Source organism: Pinus tabuliformis, chromosome 4_1 (genome assembly GCF_031772625.1).
Source record: "Pinus tabuliformis cultivar Carrire ecotype Pingquan chromosome 4_1, CPIR1, whole genome shotgun sequence".
NCBI lineage: Eukaryota > Viridiplantae > Streptophyta > Pinopsida > Pinales > Pinaceae > Pinus > Pinus tabuliformis.
In genome coordinates this window covers 570,293,424-570,309,201 of record NC_142303.1, presented here as the reverse complement: position 1 = coordinate 570,309,201, position 15,778 = coordinate 570,293,424, and the positions used below count along the sequence as shown (strand labels likewise).

At 41.3% G+C, this 15,778-nt stretch overlaps 1 protein-coding gene across 1 annotated transcript in view; it reads left to right on the top strand.

The window, feature by feature from the left end:
• Positions 1-15,341, top strand: part of LOC149177180 (uncharacterized) — a 117,198-nt gene extending 101,857 nt beyond the window's left edge. Inside the window, exons 2-3 of the mRNA XM_089421687.1 lie at positions 11,851-12,440; positions 12,734-15,341. Of these exons, the coding sequence (XP_089277813.1) occupies positions 11,851-12,440; positions 12,734-15,341 (3,198 nt within the window). The remainder of the gene's footprint in view (positions 1-11,850; positions 12,441-12,733) is intronic.
• The last annotated feature ends 437 nt before the right edge of the window (positions 15,342-15,778 follow it).

Genomic DNA, 15,778 nt, shown 5'->3' with positions numbered 1-15,778 from the left:
CTCTTTATAATATACCAAACAACCCACAATACGCTCACCACGCCAATATATTTTACTTATGATTCAATTTTAACAACTACTTGGGTGTTGAGCAACAATCGATCAGTTTTCTGCATTTCATCGGCCAGCCCGACACGTCATCAAGAAGGGTGTTGGTGATCGTGGCTTGGTTTACCCCGGCGTTAAGAGTCACCATCATGTCGACTGAGGACACCGACTGATCGTACTTACGGTGACCGATGCTCGTTGTCTTGGAGACCACGACGGAGCAGAGGCAAACAGGATCGGTGGAGAACTTGTGGACGACGTTGCAGCAACCGGTTGTGATGAGAGCATTTGTGTAAGGCCTCCGGGCGATTGTGCGACGGGCGCTGGGCAAAGTCACTGTGCACGAGGGTGCGGGTGGGCGCGCGGGTGCACGACGGGTGCGTGCTGAACGGGCGTGCGATGATGTGTGGGCATAAATGCGACGTTTGTACGAGTTCGGTGCAACGATACCGTGAGCAGAATTACGACACTTTGAAATGTGTGTGGAACAACTGAGGCCTTTATACTACGACTTGGAGGAGGCTGCGTTGAGGCATGGCCGATGGTAGAAGAAGTGGTTTATGTGCGCATTATGAGTATTTTGGGGGTCGGCCAAGGGGCTCCCACCCACATGTAAACCAAGGATGGAACGCATATAAATATGACATGCGTTGAGTCATTTTAAACAACAAGCTTCACACTTCTCTACGCTCTTGGAAGAAGATCTCTAGTGCGTAGATTTAAGAGGAGGATGAGCGCATACCTCATGTGCTCCTCTTGGTGAGTCGCACTTGGTGAGAGCGCTCTTGGTGAGAGGTGGATGCGTTGGGCAAGGCGTGCCCGGGTGCATTGTGCGGAGGCGTTTGTGCGGCGACTTAGCGTGGGTGTCTTGGCGACTCGGGTGAGTGCCCGCCCACCGTGCAAGTGTGCACGAAGGTGAAACGGAGGTTGGAACAGGAGGTCGTTGAGTTGGGCAGGCGGTACTACCTGTTGTGCACACGATTTGGGCGTTTGTCAAGAGTTGGCAAGCGGGACTACGTGTGGGCAGGGATACACGGTTTGGGCATTTGCGACCAAACGAAGAGCGAACCGGCGAAGACATGCGACAAGGTGAACGACAGGTTGGTGAGTCGTGCGGCGACCGTGCGGAGGTGCTGACGAGCTGGGCAACCGAGTTTGCCGAAGTTGTGAAAATTTGGCTAAGTGTAAATTTGGGGTTTCCCAAGGACTTAGTCTGTAGATTGTAAAAATGATGATTATATAATATATTGATTCGGGCAGACTCACATTACAGGGAGTTGCCCCTCCCCTTTATACTGTTGCAATTGTTTTTTTTCTTGTTATAATTGCTATGGATAATGAATGAGTATGGGCTTCATTGGTATAAAGATAAATGAATATTTACTTGGTTGCGAAACACAAGCTAAGTAATGTTAAAGTGAAAGTAGGCGTAGTCCACGACCATAAGTATTAGTGAAAAGAAATTGTTCGGTGGTGCCGCACCTCGCTATAAGCGGTTGGAAGACTACCGCAGGTGTAGGGGCGTGACAGTTGGTATCAGAGCTGAAGACTTGGAGAAGTCTTGCAGGAAGCCGGGTGAAGAAAGTGTGCATACACTTGGAAGTTGATGATAGTTGGTATCAGAGCTCGGTGAAGAGCTTATCAGAGTTTCGGTTTGAAGCTCTTGAGCAGAGTTTCTCGTGACGAAGTGACAGTGGAAGCAGGTACTTGCAGGTGAAGGAAGCTAGTTTCACATACGAGTGGAACAAGGGCCGGTTCATGGTTGCAGGGAACTTGGTGAAGCTGGTGAAAGGTTTAGCAGGGGTGAAGCTTAGGGCTTGGGCCAAGCTGAATGACAAGGCATGGCAGGTTTGGAAGAATGCGAAGGGAAGCTCTTGCTTACCTTATACAGGTTGAAAAGGTTGAAAGAGGAGAATCCCCAGATTCGAGAGGAGCTTGCAGTCTTGGAAAAGAATGTTGAAGACGAACTTATTCAACTTGGATGGACAATGGAGCAAGGTGAAATTGCAGATTGTGCTATCAAGGAAGAGGAAGCCGTGATGTTTGAAGATGTTGCAGACATGACAACGATGGAGGATGAACTTGAGATTGATCAAGTTGGACCAGGATCGTGCAGTTTGCAGACATGGATGAATGAGGAAGAGCCTCATGATGATGATGATGAAGAGCAAGGATTGTTGATTGTTGCAGGACTTGTTGGGGTTGTTTGTGACCTTATGGTAGAAGGTACAAAGGCCCTTGACAAGGGAGGAACATGATGATCATTGTGGAGGAATGGGTCATGCTTTAGCCATATGGAAGATTGGCTAAGTGCCCAGCATGACTCATGGACATATTGAGGAGGGCACACACTTGAGGTATGATGATGATGCTTGGGTGGACTTCTCATGGCCGAGACCAAGAGATAGTCTTGGTGGACACTTTGGTGGAGGAGCTATGATGGAGGGACTCATGACATGATGATATGGTTGGGTGACCGAGTTCACTAGACCGAAGATTGAAGACTTGGATGAGGATGACCGATTGTTGTGATGGGCCTACTTGGTTGGACTACATGGACAACATAGTCATGGACATCAGGTTGGAGACATGGAGCATGGCAGTCTTATGCAGGGACATTATGCAGGAGCACTTGTAGAGGTGTCACTTATGGGCATCCAATGAGGAGTGCCAAGGTAGGGATGTTGTGCAGATGGATTTGCTGATATGACATGGAGATGTTTTACTTATGAGCCGATGGAGAGGTTGTGCACTTATGTACAACAAGACCATGGACTTGGATGGAGTTGTGAGCAGATTATGGAGCTCATGATGACATGAGGTTGTGACTTTTAGGGACTTCATATATGGTGGACTTAGAGGATTTGATGCATTGAGGAACTGAGGTCAAGAGACTTTGATGCAGTATGGGATGCATACTTCCAAAGTACATGTATGGGCATGGATTGGAAGAGTGACTTGATGTGGATGATTGATATGAGACACTTTGGAGTGATGGAGTTACGACGATGATGATGCCTTGGTGGCAACACTTGGGCATGGGTTGAGCCGAGACTCAACTACTTTGGGCAGCATGTTGCAGATGGGATGAGGACTACTTCATGGACCTGAGCATGGCTCACACTTATATGGAGATGGATTCTTGATCGAGTTGAGGATGTGGCAGGATGTTTTGAGAAACAACTGATGGTGGTATGAGGATGTTCACTCTCATGGTTTGAGCGTGACGGTTGGACTGGCCATCCGACTAGTTCAGACATGGGGACTAGTAGTGTACAGAGATGTGCTAGCATTATGTTGGAGTACCATGGCAGCAGTTCACATGATGACACATGATGAGGTCGACACGAGATGTTGCCGTGGAGATTGTGACAGGGTGATCAATGATCATGGATTGACATGATCTTTGATGGATGACATACTGATAAGGTGTATACCTTGGTATGGTGATCTTGGTGACAGATGGTTGCCGAGGCGAGACATGGTGGAGACGGTGGTTCTACATATGTTGCAGTGATGTTTGCAGTATGTGGAGGAGTCGACATCATGGATATTGATGATCTTGGTGGATGGCTACCGAGATGGTATGTTGTCGAGGACGACAACGATTTCAGGTGGAGGAGGATGTAAGGCCTCCGGGCGATTGTGCGACGGGCGCCGGGCGAAGTCGCCGTGCACAAGGGCGCGGGTGGGCGCGCGGGCGCACGACAGGCGCGTGCTGAACGGGCGTGCGACAGTGTGCGGGCAGAAATGTGACGTTTTGACGAGTTCGATGTGACGATACCGTGAGCAGAATTACGACACTTTGAAATGTGCGTGGAAGAAATGAGGCCTTTATACTACGACTTGGAGGAGGCTGCGTTGAGGCATGGCCGATGGTAGAAGAAGTGGTTTATGTGCACATTATGAGTATTTTGGGGGTCGGCCAAGGGGCTGCCACAGACATGTAAACCAAGGATGGAACGCATATAAATATGACATGCGTTGAGTCATTTTAAACAACAAGCTTCGCACTTCTCTACGCTCTTGGAAGAAGATCTCTAGTGCGTAGATTTAAGAGGAGGATGAGCGCATACCTCATGCGCTCCTCTTGGTGAATCGCAATTGGTGAGAGTGCTCTTGGTGAGAGGTGGATGCGTTGGGCAAGGCGTGCCCGGGTGCATTGTGCGGAGGCGTTTGTGCGGCGACTTAGCGTGGGTGTCTTGGCGACTTGGGTGAGTGCCCGCCCACCGTGCAAGTGCGCACGAAGGTGAAACGGAGGTCGTTGAGTTGGGCAGGCGGTACTACGTGTTGTGCACACGATTTGGGCATTTGTCAAGAGTTGGCAAGCGGGACTGCGTGTGGGCAGGGATACACGGTTTGGGCGTTTGCGACCAAACGAAGAGCGAACCGGCGAAGACATGCGACGAGGTGAACGACGGGTTGGTGAGTCGTGCGGCGACCGTGCGGAGGTGCCGACGAGCTGGGCAACCGAGTTTGCCGAAGTTGTGAAAATTTGGCTAAGTGTAAATTTGGGGTTTCCCAAGGACTTAGTCTGTACATTGTAAAAATGATGATTATATAATATATTGATTCGGGCAGACTCACATTACGGGGAGTTGCCCCTCCCCTTTATACTGTTGCAATTGTTTTTGTTCTTGTTATAATTGCTAAGGATAATGAATGAGTATGGGCTTCATTGGTATAAAGATAAATGAATGTTTACTTGGTTGCGAAACACAAGCTAAGTAATGTTAAAGTGAAAGTAGGTGTAGTCCACGAACATAAGTATTGGTGAAAAGAAAGTGTTCGGTGGTGCCGCACCTTGCTATAAGCAGTTGGAAGACTACCGCAAGTGTAGAGGCGTGACAGTTTTCATTCTAAGCAACCTCAATGTACTTAGCATCACCAAACAGATCTATTCTGAAACAAAAACAGTGATAAATACACAACGTCTGATTTGACAGACGACGCAGGGAAGCTTTCCTTTGGCCGATTTGATCCATGTAATTTGACCCCTTGACGTTATGACCAGTGACGGATCTGTTGTATAATTCATGGTTCGATGAGGTTGGTCTTTCATTTGACTTTCCAGACGGCTCAAACTTTCCTCCATGCTAGCATTGTGGATGACCTGGTTTCGATCGTGCTTGACGGTCACGGTGACCCCAATTTCTGCGTCAAGGTGATGATCTTTTTTTAGCCCTCTCTCGCTCGCCAAAAATGATGAAGGTTTTATCGATGAGCAGAGGATGCCTGATTTGGCTGCTTTCTCTATGTTTACCCACTGAATCAACATTGTTCCACACGTTCAACTTAGATCAGCAGACATGAACAAATCTACACAAAGAAATCTTCACAGGAACGAAATAAAAACAAACATACATCTAAACTACTCTAATCTAAATTATTTTTACAATTCTCGCATCTTTCTGGCCCTTTCGTGAAGGAGTCAGGGTAAAACAGGCTCGATATCATGTTAGAAAAATGAGGGAGAGCAATTACACAAAATACACTTTATTTTTATTGATCTCTTAAACATTATATATAGAAATATGTGATACTTCTAGATCGAGAATGGTGGATCTAGATTACTAAAAATAGATGGTACAATTTTTAACTTAGAAACTCACACAATTACATCTCACTATAATGTGGAAGTCATAGAAGCATTACTTCCAATAAAGTAAAGCATGGTGAGTAACATTGAGTTGAAATTATCCTTTGTTACATAGGGACCGTTCCCGAGAGTTGGGAAACCCATTTCAATGGTTCCCACGGGAGCTTTGGAACTGTATGGGAACATTCCTTTTCCACAATGGAAGCTTGGGAAAGTTTTGGGAGCTTTGAAGACTATTTTTTTTGGGAGTTGCAAGGTTCCCCGGGGTTGGGGAATACAAAGTCGGTAGAGAAATACACTGAACTACCCATCGGGGTTGGGGAATACAAAGTCTATAGAGAAATATGCTGAACTACCCACAAAACATGAGCCTAAGTTGAAACCTCCACAGGAAGAAAGGCCAAAGCCATCCTTAATGTGGATATCCTTAATTAAGAAACTTGAGCAATCTCTTGATGGGTTAAGGAAGGGTGTGGCACCTTGATGTAAGGGCGATATCTGGGATGTCATGGTGATGAGTATTAATTTTGTTGTTTATGTATATATATGGGAGAAGAATGTGTGTGCATATTGTATGTGGCGGTCAATGGTTAAACATTAGAGTTGCTTTACTTTTTCTCTTAAGAATAAGTAGAAAAACATATGTAAATTATGTATTTATTATATATATATATATATATATATATATAAATTGATTTTAATATTTGAATATTTTGATTCAATATTAGTTTTGATTATTGTAATAAATTATATAATTAAAAAAATATTTTTAATTTTTTTATTATATAATATTATAGCTTGTGATTAGCCGGTCCCTGTAAATTTTGGAGAAACCTCTAGCTGTTCATAACACTCATACCCAAATTCCCAACATTTCCACTTTCCAAAAATTCATGCAACATAAAAATTATCCCTTAAATATATTAAATGACTTAAATATATTAAATAACCCCTTGCTAATTATCCCTTAAATATATTAAATAACCCCTTGCTAATTAGTATAACTTGTTTGTGTTAAAAACTGAGTAATGCTATTAAAATGAGTGCGAACTACAAAGAAATGGCTGTTACACTAAATTCATTAAATTGCAATAATGCCACATGAATGTTCCCAGGATAATCACCGTCATTAGATTTAAGTTGTGAATTATTGGAATCACAGTCATGGGATAGACACCTTCGAACCTTTTCCGGCGAGAACCATTGTTTCATTGGGATTTTAAATGGCCCAATTTCCATTTAAAAAAAAATAAAATTATAAGAAATATTTCAGCGTAAATCACACGCAGAAAATATCTGTTCACGTGTTTCGAATCAACAGGTATGGTTTAGCATCACGATAAATTGAAGAAACAAATTTAGCTTAACATGTTAAATAGTTTGAGCAGAGTCTCCAATAGCTATCTTGACAAACGATTACTTTTAACTTTAGACCAAGGTCATAAAAAATTATTATAACATAAAATGTGAAACAAATTGATTTCGTGAAAATATTCAAGTTTCTTATAGCGTCTTTCAAATTATTGTTTACCTTATCATCTCTTAGAAGTGGTTGAAAATGGAGATTTCTGATGATTAAGGAGGAGTCACGTCAAATAATTAACTATTGTAAATTTAAGACCTTTGCGAATTTGATGCCTCTGAGCATTACATAAGCTTCTGTATGGTTCTTTGTAACTTTGCCTAGATTCCACAAGTATGTTTGAGTACAAAATGACCCCTCACACCTACCACTCCTATACAATTTATTGTATAATATCCTAAATAATATAAGTAATAATTTATTTGTTAATAAATTTAATAAAATATTTTATTAATATTTATGGTTTATTAATTAATTATATATAGCATTATTTATATTAATATAGAATAAATAGTAGCTAGTCTTTACCGTTTAGTTTAAATATAACTAAATTAAAATATATGTTAATTTGAAATATATCATTTTTATTATTAATTTGTATTATATACCTATTGGCTCACTATTTATTAACTTTAGAATAAGTGTGAACTAAAGAGTTGAAAATTTATATTTATCTCAAATTATGATGATTAGATATGATAATATATTTGATAATTTTTAAATGAAAAGTTAACCAAGAAAAAAGTGTAAGATATATAGGTTATATATTATGAAATGGTTAACTAGTAATTATAAATTTGAAATATAAATTTTAGGAAATGTGATTATTTATTGGAAATTTGTAATTATGAAATTGAAAGTATTGAAAATTTGGATGAGTTATCTTGTTTTGGAGTGAGAAATGTAATTAAAACAGATAAAAAAATTAAAATAAGACATCATTTCTTATTTGAGTGTGCAAATAATAATAAAAAACATTTTTATATTAGTATTTATATTTACACAAAATTATAATTGATACAAAACAATAGTGATTTAGTAATATATTTTTAATGATAAAAGACGAAATTGTTCACACATTAAAGTAATGATGATGTCTTCAATTGATTTTAACATTAATTCCATGTGTTAAGTGTGAAATATATTGGAAAAAAAATAGTTTTAGATTAATTTCTAAAATAATATAATAGAAAATAATGAAATATAAAGCATTGATTTGCTAGGATGTTCTTTGCATGACGTTGATTTCGTTTTTAATGAAATTATCTGAAAATGCCATTTAATTCATGCATGTGGAGCCTAATTTCCCAAAATAACCCATACTTAACACATTATAATTTTCTCGCGCTAACCACGTCTCCAATGTCAAAAGTTTCAATTGAAAAAAAGACAATAAGTCTAAGTTGTTATTTATCTTAATATGATTTTGATTCAAGACGGGGATCTTCATGTTAGCTAGAAAGAAGGGGCATTCCCTGATATCATTATAATTGCAGGTGGCTTTTTTCACTAGGAAAAATATTATTAAATGTGATTTGTCACATTTTTTTTTATAGTGAGTGCTATGTTTTACAATCCACTTTTACTTTTCTACTTATTATTCTACAGGAATACAAATTTATGATGAGACCTTTGTACCTAGCTCATTAATTTAAGAATTTAGCAATAACATATTGAATCTGATGGCCAATCAAATTACAGAAAATTAAATTAAAATAATGTCAAAATTTTTTAATTTCAATATGAAAAACAAACTTATGCAAAATTTACAATTTTTTTTGTCAACCCTAAATTAATATAAATTTGACAACAAAATACAATATTCCATAACAAATGACATGAATAATAAATAATATTTAATGTGAATTTTATTAATAAATTTCCTTTGGAGAATAAAACAATGTGAATTTTATTAATGCTTTTTCATTCTGAAAAAAACCAAATGACATACTAATAAATAATATTTAATGTTTGGTTAAGCTAAGAGCGGGAGCCGGAGCGCGTCGGGATGAGCACGCCATGCGCACAACCAACCAGAGATCGACATCCTCTGCTAGCTCACCTATCAGCTTCTGTCATGCTTTGACCCTACAGGAGACCCGGGTTACCTACTCTGGAAAATGCATGGCCACCTTCTATCTATGCTGGACACGCTCATAGATGTTCCGACATGCAGAGAGCCATATGTTTAGTCCTCACCTCTCTTCCATCTATCTGCTAGCTCTTTAAATAGGTCTCAGAGGAACGATTAGCGTTTTTTCCTTCCGGGCCTCTCCGGCCAGAAGGGGGAGAGCCAATCTCGGGTTTTCTTTTCTGCTCTCCCTTCTGTTATCTGCTGTTTATATGATGGTTTTTAAATCTTCTTTCTATGCATTTTCTATCATGGCTCCGCGGCTCCTCGACGTGCTTCCGGTTCTCTCTTCCGGGTTAGTATTTCTCCCCTAGCTCGGGATTTTGTATGGTTTTATCTATTTTTATGGCATGAATATACAGAGAGCTAGTTAATAACTCCTGACTATTTCTCTGCTAATTGTGTTTCTGATTGTATTCTCCTGAAAGATGCTAAAAGCTATTATTAATAGGATAAAGGAGTCCATTTTTATCTACAGTCCTTGTTGAGATATAAGATTTCGATTAGGGAGGTGGTGGTGCATCATCCACGTTTATTGCTGCTGCATCTACTGTCAAAACGAGACTACTGAATAGGTATCAAGGCTCTGCATGTTTCGAACCCTGTTAGGCGCACTGCTACGGGAGGGTAGTCTTGCCGGATTTTCTGCCGGATTCCTATAGGATTCTATTTTCAAATTAGCTTCTCCGGCGACTGTACATGTTCATAAATTCTAGTAGATGCTAAATGACAGTCTTCATATCTTTTCTGCTCAGAAGACTCTCGATCCCAGGATAATTTGACATCTTGGCGGTGGTTCTTCTGCCATCCTTCTTAATTCTACCCGGCCCTAGAATTGTTTCTTTATTGAGTCTATGGTACTTTTCTCCCGATACTCATAAAGTCCATATCTAGCTCTCCTGACAAAATCCATTGAGATCCCTCTGGATGTACTTTCCTCTATCAGTTTTCCTCATTGGGCATCTTATCATCCAGGCTTACATTGCAGAATTCCTTAATTGTCCATCTTATCATCATCCGTATAGATTCCCTTAGTCAGTATCATCTGAGCATTCCTTATGTCGGCCGACTGTGATTCCCCGGCCACGTTGGCTCTTTTCACGGCTGCCATTGAGGCGGAACAGGCACGTGAATCCGCCTCCCTTGATCCGAGCTAGCTTGCGTCCATGGAAGAAATGATTCATCCTACATGTCAGCCTTATCCCCTTCATGCTGAATCGACTCTGGCATCGGACAAAAAAGAGTCTCTTTCTCCCAATCATACTATCGATCATGGTAACAGACACCGCCCAAAGAAATCTTGGAACCCAGTCAAAACCACTCCTCCACCTAAGGCGATCACTGTCTCAGGTGCGACTCTATCTGAACGTATAGACAGCCTTCAAAAGCTAGCTCTCATCGGGAAGTGGCATTTCCCAGAGATGACAGAGGATGAAATGAGAACCTGGCTATCATCAAAGTGGATCCCTCTGATTGGATACACTCCAGTCATCTCCCGTCTGATGAAAGAATGGTTTTCTTTCCATTTCATGAAACCATCTAACCTTGAATTGATTCTCAATAAACCATGGGTTTTTGGCAGGAGCTTTTTATCTTTATCTCGATGGTATATGGGTTTCGACCCACTAAAAAACACTCCATCGAACTGTATGATTTGGGTCAAGTTACCCAATCTTCCGCTGGAACTATGGTCCGTCGAAACCCTTATGGATATTGGCAATTCCATTGGTAAATCCATTTATGTTGATCCATGGGTCAAAGGGGAGAAAGACAAAAGGATAGCATGGATATTGATTGAAAAACCTTACAAAGGTGGTTACCCGGAACACATTGAGATATCATGGGAAGGGTCCTCGATCTGTCAAAGACTTGATTTCTGGGGCATCCCTTTTCGATGCTCTCTCTGTCATCGAACAGGCCATCTTATTAATAACTGCAGGATGCGCTTCAACCGGAAAACAAATCGCCGCCCTCTACATAGGGGACGAACCTCTGCTGTGGATTCTTTGTCGGAAGACTCTGGTTTTATGCATAAACAAGCACATTCGCAGGTTAAGGATACTCATCACTCCCAGTTTTTCTCTAATGATCAACCGGATGAGCCTCTCTCACCGGTCTTGAATTGTCCTGTCGTTCCTCAGCCGATAGATGACATCCGGTGCCCTCTCCATCTCCCATGAAAAAAGCCGATTTTGTGGTGGGAAGTCATCCTATTCTGCTAAGCTCTTCACCTCCTTCATCAGTTACCCCCCCTGCAGGTCTTTCTAGAGGCAAGGAACCTATGCCATCCCCTACTCCGTTCAACTCACCGACAGAATCCCCGGTGAATAAATCTGATAGTGATATTGAAAATCTTCTCCAGAGAAACCCCCCTGTCCTTGAACCATTGACCATTCATAAACCCTCTTTCCCATCCATTAGCCCCAATTCTGCCAAGAACATCACTGTCCGGAAAAAACAGAGGGGAGGATCGCGGCATTTTAGAGGCAGAACAATCGTGTCTGACTATGGCATCACGAACCTCTCTTTGGTCGAAGTTCCAATCGTTGACTCTTCTGAGCCCCAGCCTCTTAGAGCATGTTCGGCTGGCCAGCCTTCGACATGACCTTCTTGACTTCTATGAATATCAGGGGGTTGGGCGCCTCCCCAAAATTTCTGGCGCTAAAAGAGATTTTTGTAACAGCGCAGTCTCATATCATCTTTATACAGGAAACAATGCATTCTAGTAAGGCCACAATTGCATTCTTCAGAAGAATGCTCCCATCCTGGCATATGGTTGCATTGGACGCTGATGGTTTGTCCGGGGGTCTGGCAGTTTTATGGGATCCGTCATGGGTCAGAGCAAAAGCCTATAAATGCTGCGCAGGCATCCTTATATCAGCGTCGGTCAGAGGTCGGCCAAAGATTTTGCACATTCTGAACATCTATGCGCCATACAGGAACAAATCTGCCTTCTGGGATTTATTGTTTGCATCAAAAATCCTGGACATTGAATCGTTATTGATTGCCGGGGATTTAAATGTCACTCTAAATTCTAATGAATGTTGGGGTATTTGCAGGAAACATGATTCCATCGCTGACAGAATTCGACTGGCATTTCTAAATAGAAATCTGGTTGATGTAATCCCTCAAAAGATGATTCCAACATGGGACAATAGCAGATTTGGCAGGGCATATATCGCAAAAAGACTCGACCGGTTTATCATTAATGCCAGTGTGATAGAGGAATGGGGAATGCCAGTCGCTAGCACAGGAAATGAACGCACTTCTGATCATCGTCCCATCCATCTTTGCTGGAGGCAAGCGGAATCTAGACTTGGATACTCTTTCAAATTTAACAGAATCTATCTATCTGACCAATCTTTCAATGAACTCATATCGAAAAAATGGAATGAATTAAAGCAATCGGAGTCTGCTCCCTTTATGACCTTCCGCGAAAAAATTCAGTCTTTGAGGGTGGTGGCAAAGGACTGGATAATAAAAAAAAGGAAGCTGGATAAACAGAGGCTCCATGATATAAAAAAGGAATTAAGTTTCTTGTCTGCTACAGCCAATTTTGACAGCATGTCTTTTGCACAAAAAATTATCTTAGCTCCCTGGAGAGAAAGAAACAAGCGCTGCTGGAAAAGGAAGAATTATCATGGAGACTTAAAAGTAGGGCGCTCTGGCTTAAGGAGGGCGACCGGAACACAAAGTTTTTCCATTCATTTGCAAATGCAAGAAGACATAAAAATTCAATCTGGAAGATTCAGGACGGAAATGGGGGCTTCTTTCATACTAAACAGGATATCTCGTCGGCGGCCACTAGATTTTTTCATGAGCAATACAAAAGGTGGGCTTCTGAGATTGATGATGTCTTCTGGATGATTGAACATGTCCCTGTTATGTTTGATGATGCTGCTAACACAGATTTCTTTAAACCCATCACGGAAATAGAACTTCATGATGCCATCAAGAAATTCAAAAAGGACAAAAGTCCTGGGCCGGATGGCTGGCCCATTGAATTTTTTTCTCACTTCTATGATTTATTCAAAGATGAACTGCTAGGGATGGTAGATGCTTCTCGAATGTCGGGGAATATCAATAGTGCTCTTACAGCCACTTTTATAGCGCTCATTCCTAAAAAGGATTTGCCTGAATCTTTTACGGATTTCAGGCCCATTGCCCTGTGCAACATTCTCTTCAAAATTATATCTAAAATTATCGCAGAAAGAATGAAAATGGTCCTCAACTCTTTCATAACCAGAGATCAGCATGCGTTTTTAAAGGATAGGAATATCCTCGATGCAGTCGCATCCACTCAGGAATGCTTGTTCTCAGTCTTAATGAAAAACACAGACGCTGCTATTCTAAAGATAGATTTGGAAAAAGCTTTTGACTGTGTAGATTGGGGGTTCCTTCGCATCCTCCTCGCAAAAATTGGTTTGAGAACTCAGGGAATCAACTGGGTGATGGCATGTGTTGAGAATGTCAATTATTCTGTCATCATTAATGGATCCCCAACCTCTTTCTTTCAGGCGGAGAGAGGGCTTCGTCAGGGCTGCCCGCTCTCTCCAATTCTCTTTATTTTGGTCATGAACGCCCTCAGCACTCAGATAAACAAAGCCGTTCATGACAAACGCTGCGCTCCTGTCAAGATATGCAAGAATATTTTTCTGTCTCATAACTTGTTTGTCGATGATATCCTTATATTCGCTATGCTTTGCAAATCAAGCTGGTTGTGCCTCAATGAAATCTTTCAGAAGTTTCAATCGGCAACAGGTCTTACCATTAACAGAGCAAAATCAATGCTATATCATAACGACACAAATGAGGATCTAGTTCAATGGATAGCGGTTCTATTTGGTATTAATCTGGCTCCACTCAAAGACGGCTTTAAGTATTTGGGTTTTTACCTCAAGCCGAAGGGGAATCGCAAACAGGATTGGGCATGGTTGATCGACCGATTTTATAAAAAAGTTTCAAGGTGGGAGATGCGATTTCTTTCTTTAGGTGGCAAATTTATCTTAGTTCAGTCCGTCTTGTCTCAACTTGCGGTGTTCTGGGCACATCTTTATTATCTACCTTCCTCCATTATCAACAAAATGGTTTCTATATCTGCAAATTTTTTATGGAGCGGCAGATCTCATCTCTCAAAGATTCACCTGGTAAAGATGGACTATATAGCAAGACCAAAGAGGTCTGGCGGATGGGGACTGTTACACATGAGAACTTTTGGCACGGCACTTCTCTGTAATTCTCTTAAAAGAGGTATTTTCGGTGTGGGCAAATGGAGTTCTATCATAAATCAAAAATATTTGAAAGGTAGGCCTGTCGTTTATTGGTACAGGAGAAAGTCACTGGGCTCATCAAGGGGATCCGCAATATGGCTTGGCTTCAGAAAGATACAGGGGCTTTTCTTCGAGTTCCTAAGATGGCGTATCAATTCTGGCTCCAGCATTCTTATCGGTCTGGACCCCACCGTCCATGGGTTGGAAGATTCTCTCTCACCTGATTTTGTTTCTTTCCTTCACTCTCGGGGCCTATTCACTTGGAACAAACTGATTCAGTCATGGACATCATCGACGCCCACCTGGAAGAATGCAGCGGATCTCAACCTGCCTCCCTCTCTGTGTCATCTATGGGAATTCGCGGTCAAGAGTTTTGAGGACAAAGGTATAAAACAGTCAGGGAATAGCGATGTATTGGTATGGGCGAAGGCGCACTCCTCTCGGCCTGTCTCTGTTAAAGACCTGTACACAGCCGCTTCGTCATCTTCTCCGCCGCCTCCTATGCCCATCTTTCCTACAAAGCTATGGAAAGCTTCATGCCCGCTCAAGACTGTTCTTTTTTCCTGGTTGGTTTTCTCCAATAAGAACCTCACATGGGAGGTCCTGCAAAGAAAAGGCTGGACGGGTCCTGGTCGATGTGTTATGTGCTGTAATGCGCCAGAATCAAATTTCCATATCTTTTTTCAATGTCCGGCATCGGCTCATATCTGGTATGAACTCTCTTTAAATTATGGTTTTCCTCATCAAGTCTTCTCCTCTGTACAGGATGCATACAGGTGGTGGAACGATCAATGTCCAGCTTGGAGATCGCTCTTCATCCTCACCTGCTGGTTTCTTTGGAAGTGGAGAAATTCCCGCATCTTCCAGGAGTCAAAGGCTCCTATCGATTCGGTGTTAATGCACATATCTGCTCTGGCTGCTTCGGATTAATATCTTTTTCTTCTCTTTGGTTTTGTATTCGACCTATATGGTCTTCTTCTCATGGATGCATTTCTACTTTATCTCTCCTTTTTTTTGGACAGCTATGGTGAACATTCTTGAACATATTTTGGATTTTTGGTTATGGTCGTCCGGAACTTTTCTGAAACAGCTTTTCCTTTTTTGCGGCTTTGAACAGCCCATCTTTTATCTTTGGGAACTGCAGGCTTGAATCTGGCTTTTCAATTGTATCAACTCATTATCAACTCATTATATTTCCTGAATATAATATACATCTTGATTTTCTCTCTAAACAAAAAAATAATATTTAATGTGAATTTTATTAATAAATTTCCTTGCGATAATAAAACAATGTGAATTTTATTAATAAATTACCTTTGGACAATAAAATAACTCAATCACCCAATATAACGTGGCATCGAAATAAT